The sequence below is a fragment of the Sphaerodactylus townsendi genome, linkage group LG03 (assembly GCF_021028975.2).
Source record: "Sphaerodactylus townsendi isolate TG3544 linkage group LG03, MPM_Stown_v2.3, whole genome shotgun sequence".
Lineage (NCBI taxonomy): Eukaryota > Metazoa > Chordata > Lepidosauria > Squamata > Sphaerodactylidae > Sphaerodactylus > Sphaerodactylus townsendi.
The window spans coordinates 13,961,503-13,977,495 of NC_059427.1; the positions used below are offsets into that span (position 1 = coordinate 13,961,503).

A 15,993-nucleotide genomic window follows, 5' to 3' on the forward strand; every position below is an offset into this window, starting at 1 on the left:
GGCTACCAATCTTGATCCTCCTTGATCTCAGATTGCAAATGCCTTAGCAGACCAGGTGCTCAGGAGCAGCAGCAGCAGCAGCAGAAGGCCATTGCTTTCACATCCTGTACGTGAGCTCCCAAAGGCACTTGGTGGGCCACTGCGAGTAGCAGAGTGCTGGACTTGATGGACTCTGGTCTGATCCAGCAGGCTAGTTCCCACTTTACTTCTACTGTACTTTACTTCTATTCTGGTTTTCTCCCCAAAGGGCCTCAAGGCAGATTATAAATTACCCAACTTACCTGAAAGGAAGACTAGGTCTTGTCCCCACAAAAAAACCAAGAGGATTGTCTTAAATTCACATGCAAGTTACTGGTGTTTTATCATTAACATGTTTTATTAAAATGTTTATAGCCAGCCTTTCCTTGGGAGACAAGTGCAGTAATAAAATCTTTGAATACATCCTTTGTAGGAGGTCATCTTCCAGGTTCTCTTCCTTTCATGCAAACAACCACAAAACTATCGTAAGGATTGAGCTAAAACCAAAACAAGCCGTTTAAAAATTTCATCCTCCTAGACGCTGACTAAAAACTACTTTGCCTGCCTGCCCAGACGTTTCATAAATCTCCCTCCCTGAAGAGCTCACCTCTGCAAAGCTTTTCAAATGGGATCAGTGTAGGACAGTGGTGGCGAACCTTTGGCACTCGAGATGTTATGGACTACAATTCCCATCAGCCCCTTCCAGCATGGCCAATTGGCCATGCTGGAAGGGGCTGATGGGAATTGTAGTCCATAACATCTCGAGTGCCAAAGGTTAGCCACCATGGGTGAAGGAGCCTGTGTGAACCAAGAAGTTGCTTGATAATCTGCAATCCACAACTGAAAATACTCTAGAATAGGGGTCCCAGAACTTTTTGAGCTTGCAGGCGTCTCTGAAATTCTGGGACAGCGTGGTGGGCGCTGCCACAAAATGGCTACCACATAAGACAGAGCCAGCCACAGAATGGCTGCCACAGCTTATCTTCAATCATACAGTGAAAATGCTTGATATGGTGGCAGCTGCCAAAGCAACATTTTAAAAAACCTTACAGCTAATGAGATTTGCATATGAATTTGAGACCATCCTCCATTGTCTGAGGGGACAAGGCCTAGTCTTCCTTTCAGGTAAGCAGGGTAGTTTGTAATCTGCCCTGAGCAGAGGTGGGATCCAGCAGGTTCTCACAGGTTCCCGAGAGTAGGTTACTAATTATTTGTGTGTGCCGAGAGGGGGTTACTAATTGGTGATTTTGCCATGTGATTTTTGCCTTAGTTACGCCCCTCCTCTCAGCAGTAGCGCGCAGAACTTGAAGCAGTCTAGCAGGAGGTGCACTGGCGTGCGTGGCAGCCTGCGCCTGCGTGCATTCGTTTCCCACCCAAGGACCGGCGCAGCGGCTGCGTCCTTGCCACAGCCCCGCCCAAGAATGTCCCACCCTCGCAATTCCCGCCTCCGCCCCGTCATGCCCTGCCCAGCCCCATTGGCGCTACGCCACAGTTTGAATCCCACCTGCCATGGGAACCTGTTACTAAAATTTTTGGATCCCACCACTGGCCCTGAGTCCTTTGGGGAGAAAATCAGAATAGAAATAAAGTAAGTCCAAACAGATGCCCTCCTGAATGAAAACCTCATCTGGCCCCACCCACTTTTTAAACATATTTGGGAGGTGTCAGGAAAGGGGCACAGAAATCCTGTCAGCAGTCTAGAACACTGGTGGGTCTTGTGGGTTTGGGTGAAGGAGAATTACCTGGAAGTTGCGGACTACTGTGATATACGTGGCTGGTCTTCGGCCTGGTGGAGGTAGCAAGACCGAATCATGCTTTGGTCCTGGAAGGCGGCACGAGGCAAAGAGGCGGGAATACTGGTCCATGCATAGAGGGTAGCCTCGAGAATATTCAACCAAGAGGGTCTGGCTGGCGTGAGGGGAGAAAACCAGGGAAATGAGCCAGTGCCCATATAGTCTCAATCTGAAGGCCGTTGCCACTCCTGGTAGTTAGACTAGCACTGCCAATTCTGTGTTGGGGGAAAACCAGGTTCAAATCCCCACTCACACTGTGGAATCTTGCTGGATGACCTTCGGCCAATCACACTCTCTCAACCCTGACCCTGCCTTACATTTGGATGGGAGACCTGCAAGGACTCGGAAAGGAAGAATGAGGGCAAGACTGAAACAAGAACCAAGGAACAAGGTTGGCCAAACCCCAAAAAAACTTGCACAAGGAAGTGTTAATACCAACAGTGACTAAAGTGCATATATGCAATATTCACAAAATAACATAATCAGGAATAATTCCATGAGTCTGCTGCTTCTTTGAACCTTGCTGCTCCTTTGAACTTGTACAATTTGGCGGCAGGTTGCTGTTTCCTGAACCGGTGCCTTTTCCATGTTTTCCATTGGACTGGGAATGAAATATTTACAGTATTACGGTCGGGAGAACTTTATGGACTCATGGAATTATTCCTGATTATGTTATTTTGTTAATATTGCATATATGCACTTTAGTCATTGTTGGTATTAACACTTCCTTGTGCAATCCTGTTGAGACCTGCAAGGACTACCAGGATTGCGATGTAGAGGCAGGCAACGGCAAACCACCTCTGAAAGTTTCTTGCCTTGCAAATTCTACCGGGTCGTCTTAAGAAAGCTGTTCCTTGACGGCAAAAAAAGTAAAAGCAAGACAGCTGTTGCTTAAACCAGGCACAGTGAATGCAACTCTCAGTGTCTCCTCAAAATGTCCAAGGAAGGGGCAATTTGATGAAACGGGCACCAGTTACTTATACCTTTGCATGTCTAGATTGGGAAGGGCCAAAAGTTTAACCTGATCTACGGCATCCTGTTCGTAGTTGAGAGCTTGAATTACTCTAGGTAAAAGTCTAGTAATGTTTTCTAGCTGGAATAATCTAGTGACGGTTCACCTGCAGGGGTGTCCCCCCCCTTACCATTCCCCCTCTTTGGCAGATTCCGCACTTGGGTTATCGACCTAAGTTGGAGCTGCGTTCGACCTAAGTGCTCCGCACAACCACTGGGATCGACGTGGTTTTGTACCAGCTTCGCCCCATGTAACGGTCAAATTTCCGACTCCAGTTGGAAACTACTACTTTTTCAGGGAACCATGCTCGAACTCAGCTCGATTCCAGTAAAGTGCGGAATCTCTGGTGCCAGGAGTCCCCCATTCAGCCAATCACAGCTGAGTGTTTCGGGCATGCGTACAGCTGGCCAATCAAAAAACGCCACCTTCGTCCCTCCATTCCTGTGGCAGTTTTTTTTATAACGTGTGTGGGGGTAGATGGAACATGGCCGTAGAACAGCAGCCAATCGGAATGGAGCGGCGAAGAGGCACAGGATGATTCCGCCCTCCAAGCTGGGATCAAGCTGGTTGCAGTGTGGAAGAACAATGGCTCCGACCTAGGTCAGTACCCTTCAGTACCCTTCTCAGGGAACTGGGTCGAACCTATTTTACTCGTGTGCGGAATCGCCCTTTGTTATAGGCCACCAAACTCAGTTCTCCTGACCAACCGTCATTCCTCAAAATGGCCAGTAGATGGAGGTGGCACCTCTTATTAGTTCATGCTGATTGCTCTCAGTGATGGTGGAGGATTCAAAAACCCTGAATGGACCTTTTCCCCTCAGCCCCGCTACCCTATGCTCTAAGGATTGCACTCATAATTTTGAATTTAACCAACTTGTTGGTCACATGGTCAAGGATACTCACTGATCAATCTTGGCCTTGAAGTCCAACATGCCAGCAATGAGTTTCGCTGCAAACCTACATGGGTGGAAAACAAAACAAAAAATCCTGTCAAATCAACAGGATCAACAATAATAACAACACCAACGATACCGCATTACACATCTTTGCAAGCTTCTCAGGAAAGAGACAGGTACGCCATCTTCAGCAACTTTTCTTTAAAACTTAATGATATAATAAACAACATTCCCTGAAATAAAATAAACTTTCAAATATCACCAGGAACTCCACATTTGAGATCATTCAATTTAAATTGATATTATGGACCATAACCAGTATGTAACGTTAAATGAATCAAAGATTCATACATTCTAGAAAAAAATATTTTTCTGCCTTTAAATATTTCAAAATATGAAAATTCCTTGAAGGCACACCTCTCGACACTTTCTCAAATTACTTTTTCTCTGGATGTACTCGAAGAAGGTAAGTGGACCATTACTGCATCTTGTAATTATATGAAAAGTAAAAAAGCAAGTATCATTTTAATAGATTTCAGTTGCCTTTTAACATCCAGTAAACCTGAAGTTGGAGTGTCACGGACCCTGACTGTCAAAAGTATAAATGAGTACACAAAAGCAGAACTGATATTTCCTGCAAAGCATGTATTTGCTGAAAACAAAATTCTAACTATTGAATTATTGAGAAAGATTATTCTAAATCACTACATATTCCCAGAATGTACAGAGCCTTCCTAAGGTGCGAATTGGCACAGGGAGCTGATTCTTACGCTGGCATATCTTGGAGGTACTCCAGTCTAAGGGCCACCAGTGCCAGACTTCAGTACCACCAAGATGTTCTCAGAGTGGTGCAGCTCTGCAGTGGCACAATTTAGGGGCAGGGCTCTGCATCAGCATCGTTGTGGGAGCACCGCAAGGTATGACCCCCTAAGCCCTTTCGGCCTGGGAGGAGCCCGAGTGAGGTGCACAGTTGTGCTGAGGAAAACAGCAACACGGTACCACTGACATGGCCATTCATGAGCCCCCAAGCAGTTCAGGATGTTGACTAAGGATGCAAGCAATCATCTCCCTCCCCTGTGGCAGACAAGTCCCCTACCCAGCACCCAATCACAGCCCTCCCAGCCGCCGCCCCCCCCCCCCCAAACCCCAGCCAGGACATTCCACAACTCATGAGGGTAGAGCACGTGGGGGCTATAACTTGGTTGTGGCCACTAAGAGCCAAAAAAACTATTCTTTTTCTGCTGGCTGCCACATAATCAAACTCTATAAGGAGTGGACTAGCAGTACCATAGTTATGCCGTGGTGGTGCAGGCAACCCTAAGGAACGCTCTGGAGGCTCATCTTAAAATACGAGGAATAAACAGGTCAGTGATCTGCAGCGTGGAATTTTGTGGGAAAGAACATTCTAAGCTCAGAGACGCACTTGCGTCAGATATTCGGTGGAGACAAATTAAATTATTTTGACAGAACTGTGTGGTTTTCACGTAATTGGGGCTATACAAGAGATCCACATCCCAAACACCACCAACATTTCTGACAGCGCTTGGGTTAGAATCTCAGAAACTGAATTTTACCTTTTAATCTTAAAATACATAGGAAACGGCTTGTGTCTTTCTGCTTTGGTTTGCATATGGAAGTATTTTTCATATTCATCAAACCAAAAGAATACCTATGTGCCATCGGCTTATTTGAACATCTGCCAGTCCTCTCCCGGGGTTTAGTACCAGATGTCATCTGTTTTAATTGTTTAACTATGGATAGGTTACTGATGCTACTGCTACTGTTTTATCATATTTATTGTTTTAATTGGGATTATTCAATTTTTAATTGTATTGTATTATGTTTGATTGGTGTGTGAACTGCCCTGAGCTCTTTGGGGTAGGGCGGTCTATTAAATCGAATAAATAAATAAATAAAAATAAATAAATAAATAAATTTAAAAAATTTAAAAAAATTAAAAATAATAATAATAATAATAATAATAATAATAATAATAATAATAATAATAATAATATACCAGAGCTCCTGGCTAGTGAAAAAACTCCAAACTACTCATATCTATTTTGAAGTTAGGCCTCCAGAACTGTACACAGGTGAGGCCTGATCTTCTCAGCAGACTCCTACAAGCCTTTTTAGTCCTATACTTAATTTTTTTCTCTCTCAGCACACTAATCTTAATCCTGCCCTGTTTCAAAACAATAGCAAACAAAAAAACGTCAGTTTTAAACCATACTAAGCAGTTGCTCAGTTTGATTTAAAAGACTTTTGTTTGCTGTTTGATCTAGTAGCATTTTCTTTTTCCTGCCCCAGGTTTTAATTGTAGTTTTTGTATTCTGGAATGTGTATTTTAGCTTTGAGCATAGCCGTTTTTATGACATGGTTTTGTTTGTTTTTAATGGTTTTTAAGATGTGTTTCTTTAACTTGTGGGTTGCCTTAGAGCAGAGGTTCTCAACCTTCCTAATGCCGCAACCCTTTAGTACAGTTCCTCATGTTGTGGTGACCCCCAACCCTAACATTTATCCATTTTACAGATGGAGAACACTGATGCAGAGTCTTAGGCGACCCCTGTGAAAGGGTCGTTCGACCCCCAAAGGGGTCGCGACCTCCATGTTGAGAACACTGCCTTAGAGGCCCTGATGAAAGCTAAAAAAGGGTGGCATACATTTTGCAAACAAACAAATAAATAGAAGAAAGGCTAAGGCGCATGTACACTCAATTGCCAACCAATACTTTCAGCTCCCCATTCATCCATGAGTTCTAAGCTTCCTGAAAACATCTAGTCCAGCACTCTGCTACTCGCAGTGGCCCACCAGGTGCCTTTGGGAGCTCACGTGCAGGATGTGAAAGCAATGGCCTTCTGTGGTTGTTGCTCCTGAGCACCTGGTCTGCTAAGGCATTTGCAATCTGAGATCAAGGAGGATCAAGATTGGTAGCCATAGATCGACTTCTCCTCCATAAATCTGTCCAAGCCCTTTTTAAAGCTATCCAGGTTAGTGGCCATAACATGGATAAAGCTATCCAGATTACTTGGATGGGAGACCTACCAAAGAAGTCCAGGGTTATTACACTGAGGCAGGAAACAGCAAAGCACATTTTAAGCAGTTGCTGCTGCTTGTTGTATATCATGCCACTTTGTGGAAACCCAGCCCACCTCCAAGAGTAGCAAAGGAAAAGGGTCTAATTGAGCATCCCTGTAGTAGAAGATGAGATGTGAAGTAATGACCAGTAGTGGAAAGACCATCTTAATCTATTCTCTAGTACAGCCATTCTCAACCAGGGTTCCGTGGTACCCTGGGGTGCCGTGAGCATGTCCCAGGGGTACCGCAGAAACACTACTGCCCCCCCCCCCATTTTTGTGGTGTCCCACTGGCGCCAACAAAGTCATGGAGCTGGCCCAGGGGGCAGGGTTTGCCGCAAGGTCAGCAGCCACTTCCCCCCCACCCCAGTGCTTCCCTTCACTCTGGGAGAGGAAGGTGGGGGGGGGGATGGCAGGGGTACCATGAGATATGAAGAGTGAGGTCAAGGGTACCCTGACCTCGAAAAGGTTGGGAAACACTGCTCTAGTATCATAAATTAGATGCCTTGAATTATGTATGGATTGTGAGGCTGTAGGTTGTAATAACCTATGGCTCTAGGTTTTAATCCTTGACATCTCAATTTACAGGATTTCTGGAAGCGGGAGAGATTTTTCCATCAGAGATCTCAGAGAGAGCTGCTGACTGTCAGAGTAGACAGTGCAGAGTGAAGGAGAATATGTGGCCTGTGGACATAACATCTCTTCACCTAAGTGCTTCAGGCCAGAATGTTTATACATTAAAGTTTATACATCAAAGACCGGGTTTGGAGTTGCAGCCAGGAACAAATTTAGAGGCTGGAACAATTACTTTGGTGTGGGGGGTGGTTTTGTACTTCATATGCAGTACAGTTGCCTGAACGTTCCACACTAAGGCCTTTTCCAAATGAGTTCTTTACAGCGTATCTTGCTGCCAACTGCTTAAAAGGTGCTACATTGTTCACATTATTTTAACAATCCTTGGTGGTGGAAAGTGTTGTCAAGAGCAAGCTGGCTTACTGTTGGATTTGACAGCCTTGCACGCAGCAGCACAGAATTCTGGGAGATCTCAACGAACATTCTAATAGTGACAGTTGGAAACTGTTAGCTCTCTGTCTCTGCTGAGGAAAGATGTTGTTAAGTGTTCTGTTAACAAAAGCTGTGTAAAAGCCTCTGACTAAAAGTTAAATATTGTAAATGATACTTGTTATGGTAACCAAATTGCAACCGAATGATGCACTGTGAATATATCAATGTATAAGTGTTATTTTGTTATATGCATATAATCTCTTTCTCTCTCAGTACAAGTTCTTTTGTTTATGGTTTCTGAGATAAAAAGGCTGGTCTTTACCAAGATAACTGTCTTATTTTAAAGTGGAACACATGCGTTATTCTGCAAACAGGAATCTATATATATAAATATACCTGTTGACCTTCACTCACAGCTACCTCTCACAACGTTTTTAAGGGCAAAAGGTTAATTAGGGTGGATAGCCATCCCCTGTCTCTGCATAGCAACCCTGAACTTCCCTGGGGTTCTCCCATCCAAGTACTAACAGGGGCTGACCCTGCTTAGCTACTGAGATCTGGCAACAGAGGGCTTGCTTCGGCCACCCCATCCTTATCCCCACAGCATCACCCCCACTTTACAAGCAAAGGATCCAAGGCCAGAGTACCCTCATGTAAATGCTGGGTGCAAGGTAAAGCCATTAGATAAATCCTTCAGTCAGCCAAAAGGACCAGGGAACATGCTATGAATATTTTACAAATGTTTTGGCACAAGTGCAGAACGCCTTGGTGAAGGAAGAAGTCAAAAGTATCTCTGAGCTTACACAGCTTCTTTTGGGAAGAGACTGGCATGGTTAAAAGACTATGAGATACGGGACTTGGTTGCATACACAAAGTGCCTTTCAAGCTGGAATGGGTCCAGAGGAGGGTGACCAAAATGGTAAAGGGTCTGGAATCCATGCCCTGTGAGAAGAGACTTCGGGAGCTGGGGATGTTTAGTTTGGCAAAGAGAAGGTTAAGGGGTGACATGTGTTACCCAGCTTGCACAGGTTGTGAACTTATTTTTAAGGAATCTCCACTGCTAAGAGTGTAACAGCACACAACTATTTAAGTAGCAATGGGGAAAATAACTTGGCTCAGCAATGCGAGAGGCAGGCTGGGTAGGGATCTTTTAAAGACTTTGTATACCAGAAATGGCTTGAAACGTATCTGCAGAGAATTCACAAAAGACCAAATTGCAGTTTAAATATTTTTATATAAATTTTGGTTGCAAACAATCACACAGTAAGAAGTCAAGGCACATACACACAGTTCCTAGGATATAAACAGGGAGGAGAAGATAGGTGGGAGGATAGCGCAGGGAGTTGGGGAAGCAGGGACTATACGTTACCTAAATTCAGCTGAAGAAGATCTTGTAGAAGGCAAGGATTCAAATGACCAGCATCTGAATCCAGGCGAAGGACGAATTCGTGTCTCATACCAACAAGACCAAGGGAGGTTCAAGTTAGCAATGAGCACTGGAGTTGGGGTGCACAGTACTTTTATACCCTTTTGCCCAGGTAGGGGCGGGAACAAGTGAGTTTCAAGTCTCATTTTCCTAAATTCTCTGGAACTTCCCATGCTGGGCTGAGCCCTATCTAAAGCTCTTCTATTGTTCTAAACCCCGGGACAATGGGGGTCAATTGCTCTTAGATTAAATCAGGAAGCACAGAATGGCTTTATGCAGAGTAACTCTGTAGAGACACTGCCCAGGTTATTCAGATTTGGCTGAGACATTTAGATCGGGATATGAGTGGTTTAGGAGAGTCATAACAAAGGTGGAGGGGAGATGCAAAGAAGCAACCATCTGTTGCTGACCTGGTTTCCAGAAGAGATAGGGAAAAGGCAGTATCTGATAGTAAAGTGGCTTTCCATATTCTTTGTCTTAACAGTATCTTTGCAAGGTGTGGTAATCAAGCATGCCCTTACACAGGATGACAGCAAAACCGTGAACACATCCTGTCAATTTGAGAAGCTTTCAACAGCTGCTGACTTATCTTTAGGGCATAAATCAAAGCAATTATTACCTATGAAGCCCTAAAATAGTCTGGGACCTTGTTCCAAGCCTGAAGAACATAGATAATTCTCTCAGATTCCACCAAAAGTCTGGGAAGCTGAGGCCACACATAGACACACACACACACACATACATACATATACTTGGATTTGAAGCAAGGACCTTTTGTTTTGGAATCAAAAGTTCTACCACTAAGATATGTCCCCCCACCCCCCAAGTTACCAATATCTCTCACAAAGAATACTAGTCAAATGACACAGGAACTGTTCCAACATTCACTCTCACGTATCTCTGGTAAAAGATTTTTTTTTAATTATCTACCAATGACTCTCCTGGAACACAAAGAGTTAAACCTCTGCTTTCCCTGTTAAAAAGAGGGGGCACCCGGACTTGAACCAGGGACCTCTTGATCTGCAGTCAAATGCTCTACCGCTGAGCTATACCCCCAGCACACAAACTGTAGTCATCATGAAGTCTACTCATGGACACTGGTTTTGCCACATACTTCTTTACTACACCTTGAAGCATAATTGCCTTCCTAACTCAGTCTTACAAAGAGTTCTAAGTTATGTTCCAGACTACACAGTTGAATACTCAGCAGAGATGCTGGCTATGCGGCTAAATACTCAGCCTTTTACTTTTATCCCCAGGCATTCCTACAGCAGACCCAAAACTTCCTTCAGCTTGCACACTATACACAAAGATTAGTACTGGCAGGCAAACAACTTCTCAGACAACAACAATCTTCTGAACTTCAGACGGTCCTCCAGCAGCAGCCTGTCTTTCAGACACATGGTCTAGCTATGGTTATCCAGGCTAGACTACTTCTGTGCCCTCCACATAGGGCGGTCCTTGAAGGCCAACATCTTAAACTCGTACAAAACAGAGCAGCAAGGCTGCCGGCTGGTGCAGATCATTGGGAATATGTCTTGTGAATCTGAAGGGCTTTCCAAAGCTGCTGTAATCTTCAGTGTAAAAATCAAGGCAACCATCATGATCTTTGAAGCCCTAAAATGATCTGGGGCAGTGCCTCAAGTTAGCAGAAGAAAGATAATTCTCTGAGATTTCACTTGGACTTTGGAGAACAGGGAGATGTCTTCTTCTGAGCCCGATAGCGATGAACATCCACATTTCAGTGGAGCAGTTGAAGAGGGTCTTGGAAGAACTAGGAGTCTCTGAAATGTGATTTCAGAAAGGAAGATGCTATCCTTCTTATTTGAAGGAACACAAGTGATGACTGGCAGCCAGAACTAATAAATTCCTGAGCTCAGGATTCGGAGAAAACATGCTTTGATTAATAAGTGCCTTAATGCTGTTCTTTGCTCTTCCTACCACCTAAGAAAGATAATCTGGTTCCAAACTACATAACAGTCTTCAAGTTTACACACCATATGTCTTCAGGGATTAGACCAACTACAAATTCAAGATGTAATTCTCCCCCAAAGGTTGGGGGGTCTGGGAGAGGGTGGATTTGAAGCAAGGACTTCTTTGTTTGCAATGAAAGGCTCTACCACCAAGTCATGCATCCCATATTATAAATGTTTGTAAGAAATAACACTGGTTAACTGATGCTGTGTCTGTCTCACCATTCAATCTCAGGGTAAAAAAAAAATAAGATTTTACATTATCACCACTCCTTTTGAATAGAGACGGCTTAGTACATTGGTTTTTCCACCAAAAAAGAGGGGGCACCCGGACTTGAACCAGGGACCTCTTGATCTGCAGTCAAATGCTCTACCGCTGAGCTATACCCCCTACACAATACCTTCTTGCTAAGAAGTCTGGTTAAGAATACTGGTTCGTCCACATAGTCATCTTAAATCTACAGTCTCTAACAGGTTTGTTAACTACTCTACCGCTGAGCTATACCCCCAGCCCACAAACTGCAGTCATCATGAAGTCTACTCATTGACACAGGTTTTGCCACATACTTCTTTACTACACCTTGAAGCATAATTGCCTTCCTAGCTCAGCCTTAAAAAGAGTTCTAGGTTATATTCCAGACTACATAGCTGAATACTCAGCGTAGATGCTGACTGTGCAGATAAATACTCAGTCTTTCACTTTTATCCCCAGGCATTCCTACAGCAGACTCAAAACTTCCTTCACAACAAAATTAGTACTGGTAAGCAAGCAGCAAGCTAGCAAAAGTCTTCCAAATGTCAGATGGTCCACCAGCTGCAGACCTTCTTTCAGATGCATGATCTAGCTATGGTTATCCATGTTAGACTACTACTGTGCCCTCCATAGGGGCAGTAGTAGGGAATTTTATATGGCACTCCAGATAGGGATCATACTCATTTCTGCCAGCATAATAATTGGCCATGCTGGCAGGGGCTGAAGGGAATTGTAGTCCATAACATCTGGAGTGCCAAAGGTTCACCACCACGGACATAGGGTGGTCCTTGAAGGTCAACATCTCAAGCTCGTACAAAATAGGTCAGCAAGGCTGTTAACTGGTGCAGATCATTGGGAATATGTCTTGTGAATCTGATGGGCTTTCCACAGCTGCTGCAATCTTCAGGGCACAAATCAAGACAAGCATGATTACCTATAAAGATCTAAAATGATCTGGGACCATGTCCCAAGATGGCAGAAGAATGATAATTGTCTGGGATTTCAGTTGGACTTCAGAATGCCTTGGAGAACAGGGAGATGTCTTCTCTCTGGCCCCGATAGTGATGAACATCCACATTTCACAGTGGAGCAGTTGCGGAGGGTCCCTGAGGTTCTAGGTGTCTCTCTGTGCGATTTCAGAAAGGAAGAGCCTATCCTTCTCACTTGAAGAAACACAAATGATGATTGACAGCCAAAACTAATACACCCAGGGCTCGGGATTCAGATAAAAAAATGTTTACTCTTCCTATCACACATGGGAAATATAATCTGGTTCCAAACTAGATAACAGACTTTTCAGTTTTACCCAACGGAAGCCTTCGGGAATTAGACCAACTATACATTCAAGATGTAATTATCCCCCAAAAGTCTGGAGTCCCTAGGGAGGGGGTTGGATTTGAAGCAAGGACCTCTTTGTTTGCAATGGAAGGGTCTACCAGCAAGCCATGCCCCCCCCCCCATTATTACTAATATTTGTAAAAAATAACTGGTTAAATGACATAGATCTGTCTCACCATTCAATCTCAGGTAAAAGATATTTAAGATTGTACATTATCATCACTTCTTTGGAACAGAGAAGATTAAGTAAATTGTTTTCCCACTTAAAAAGAGGGGGCACCCGGACTTGAACCAGGGACCTCTTGATCTGCAGTCAAATGCTCTACCGCTGAGCTATACCCCCAGTCACAATACCTTCTTGCTAAGAAGTCTAGTTAAGAATACTGGTTTGTCCACATAGTCATCTTAAATCTACAGCCTCTAACAGGTTTGTTAACTACTCTCATTATTTGCCACCCACAGAAACTACAATTGTGTACCTCATGCTTAACTAATTATATATTTGGATTAATTTCTCTAAACATCGTTACTCAGCCTGCAGTACTGGAGGAAGTGCTGGGACTTTCCATGGCTGCCGAGTTAAGACAGCCAACATGAAATTCAACGAATGGACAGTTTGGCATTTAGGCCAAAAGAATCAAATGCGCTGGTAGATGACGGAGGGTTGTCCGTTTTACAGCCATTCACAACAAAAGGATTTTGGGATTAAAGGCAACTGTAAACTGAACATGAGTCAGCAAGTTTGACGCAACTTCAATTAAAGCTAGTGCTAAAGACACCAGGAGGACGGGGAACAGGATCAAGTGTACAAGATGAAGGTTTTTATACCCTATTTTCCTCTACCTTAAGGAGTCTCAAAGCAGCTTACAATCACCTTCCCTTCCCACAACAGATACCTCATGAGGTAGGTGGTTCTGAGAGAATTCGGATAGAGCTATGACTGGCCCAAGATCACCCAGCAGGCTTCATGTGTAGGAGAGGGGAAACAAACTGGCTCACCAGGGGGCTTTCCGCACTGACAGAGTTGTACTGGTTTCTATCTAGGTTCACCTCAGTGTATCCGCACTGCAACTGAGCTCAACGTTGTTTTGTCTCAGTTCCCCCCTCAGAACTGCAACATTCTGCTGGAACAAGGTCGAGCACCGGCTGGGAAAGCTGGCGCGGACGCATTGAAACGACACTTCATCCGTCGAACCAATCAGGCTTTGTGGCATGCGAGAACGGAGATCTGTGGTGGGTATGTAACTGTAAACTGTAAAACTGTAAAAAAAAGACGCCCTGTTTCCTATGGTAACACAAGCTCCAATCAATGCATCGAGGAGCCAAACAGGCACCAAGATGATCCCGCCCCACTTAGCTCGGGTTCCAGGGGGGCCAAGGTTGTTGCTGTGCGGACAGCCTGGAATCGCCCCCCACTGAAGGGAACCGAGTCGACCTTAGCTCCCTTCTGTAGTGCAGAAAGCCCCCAGGTTAGAGTTTGCCTCTCATATGGAGGAGTGGAGAATCAAACTCACTTCTCCAAATTACAATCTACTGCTCTTAACCACTACACCACGTTGGCTCCAGTTTTGGGTTTTAGGAAGCAGACCTCTTTCCAGGTCAATAATGCACTTATACCAACAAGTCAGCACATACAGTTCTTTATCACAGTAGGCTTTAACCATGACCAACAGTAGTTAAATTACTGCTGGAATTTCATATAATCAATCACATGACTCCTGAAAGCTAAAGATTTTTAAATACCATTCACTTGCAGACCTTCTGATTCATGCCGACCCCATGAATCAACGCCCTCTAAAACAACACCAGTGACCCATATTAACACTTAAGGATCTTCTTTAACTTCTTCACAACTGCCCTTTCCAAGTCTCAACCACCTTCTGATTTCTTGGCTGTAGCCTGTGTAAATTAGGCCAATCAGGCAAATATGCATAATTCTTTATGAGAGCCAGCATAGTGTAGCGGTTAAGAGCACATAGATGCTAATCTGGAGAACAGGGTTTGATTCCCCACTCTTCCGCCTGAGAGGTGGAGGCGTATCTGGTGGAACAGATGTATTTCTGCACTCCTACATTCCTGCTGCGTGACCTTGGGCCAGTTACAGTTCTCTCAGAACTCTCTCAGCCCCACCTACCTGTTGTGGGGAGAGGAGGGGAAAGGAGCTTGTAAGCCACCTTGAGTCTCCTCACAGGAGAGAAAGGTGGGGTATAAATCCAAACTCCTCTTCTCATGTAATGCACTGTTATTTACTACTTTAGGATCCTGATTTTGTTAGATGGAGAAAAGGAAAGGAGGATGTTAAAACAAACCCACCCAAATCTAACCAACTTACTAGGAAATCTCATTTCATCAGTGCTCTGGTGATTGAGATTTCACAGCGGGCATTGCCTTTCAAGAGCATCTCTACATCCACGAGGACTAAAACCTTGCTTTAAAAAAGAAAACGAGAACCTCAGACTTCCAGAAACAGAATTCTTTAAGGTTTACTTTTCTTCGCCGGTGTTACCACAGCATATCAACGTATAAATATGAATAGTCCCACAGATTCTTCTGAGATATCTCCAAGGGAAGTGCAAGTCAAGTGTTTAAAGTGTGGATTAATCATCTCCCCCTCTGAATGAATCAAAGCATCCTTTCCAAAGGGTTTATTCTCCTACTTTACACTACAGAGTATGGGATAGCCACTACCAAGAATTAACAGAGCATGATTCAACAAATTTCAGGTTTTAATTTCACCTTGTGTACAGCACTCATTACATAAACCCATTGCCAATATGGGGTAATAATTATGACCTATTTGCAAGGCTTAGGAGAAGATCATGTATGTGAAGCACCTTGAATGCACCAATGCTTTATTAAGGATAAGTACTTGGCATTTAATTTTTAATGACGTGTCCTTAGAGGACCTCAGGGCAGGTTCTCTTCCCTTCTTATTATTCCCTCATAACTTTCTTCTCAGCCCCAAAGCAGAGAGAAACAGAAACAGCACAGAAATCCCCACAGAACTGGGAAGGAAGAACCACTACTGTGTCTTATATTAATTTTTGCTCCCAAAGATGTGTTATGTCTTATTTTTGGGGGATGTCTTATTTTTCTGTGTTCTGTTCGTCAGGCATGTTTCCAAACCAAAACTTTGCTATGTCTTACTTTCGGGGGATGCCTTATATTTCGCACTTCAGCAAAACCTCTACTATGTCTTATT

General features: G+C 44.0%; 1 protein-coding gene and 3 non-coding genes across 4 annotated transcripts in view; all 4 read right to left on the reverse strand.

Moving 5' to 3' along the window:
- LOC125427689 (carnitine O-acetyltransferase-like) overlaps positions 1–15,993 on the reverse strand; it is a 60,495-nt gene that overhangs the window by 30,421 nt on the left and 14,081 nt on the right. The window contains exons 4-5 of the mRNA XM_048487243.1: positions 3,727–3,780; positions 1,761–1,926 (exon numbers count right to left, since the gene is read on the reverse strand). Coding sequence (XP_048343200.1) covers positions 1,761–1,926; positions 3,727–3,780 — 220 coding nt within the window. The remainder of the gene's footprint in view (positions 1–1,760; positions 1,927–3,726; positions 3,781–15,993) is intronic.
- Positions 10,212–10,283, reverse strand: TRNAC-GCA. The gene has a single exon. It is a non-coding gene; the product is annotated as a tRNA-Cys (tRNA).
- On the reverse strand, positions 11,520–11,591 carry TRNAC-GCA. Its single transcript has one exon. It is a non-coding gene; the product is annotated as a tRNA-Cys (tRNA).
- TRNAC-GCA lies at positions 13,063–13,134 on the reverse strand. Its single transcript has one exon. It is a non-coding gene; the product is annotated as a tRNA-Cys (tRNA).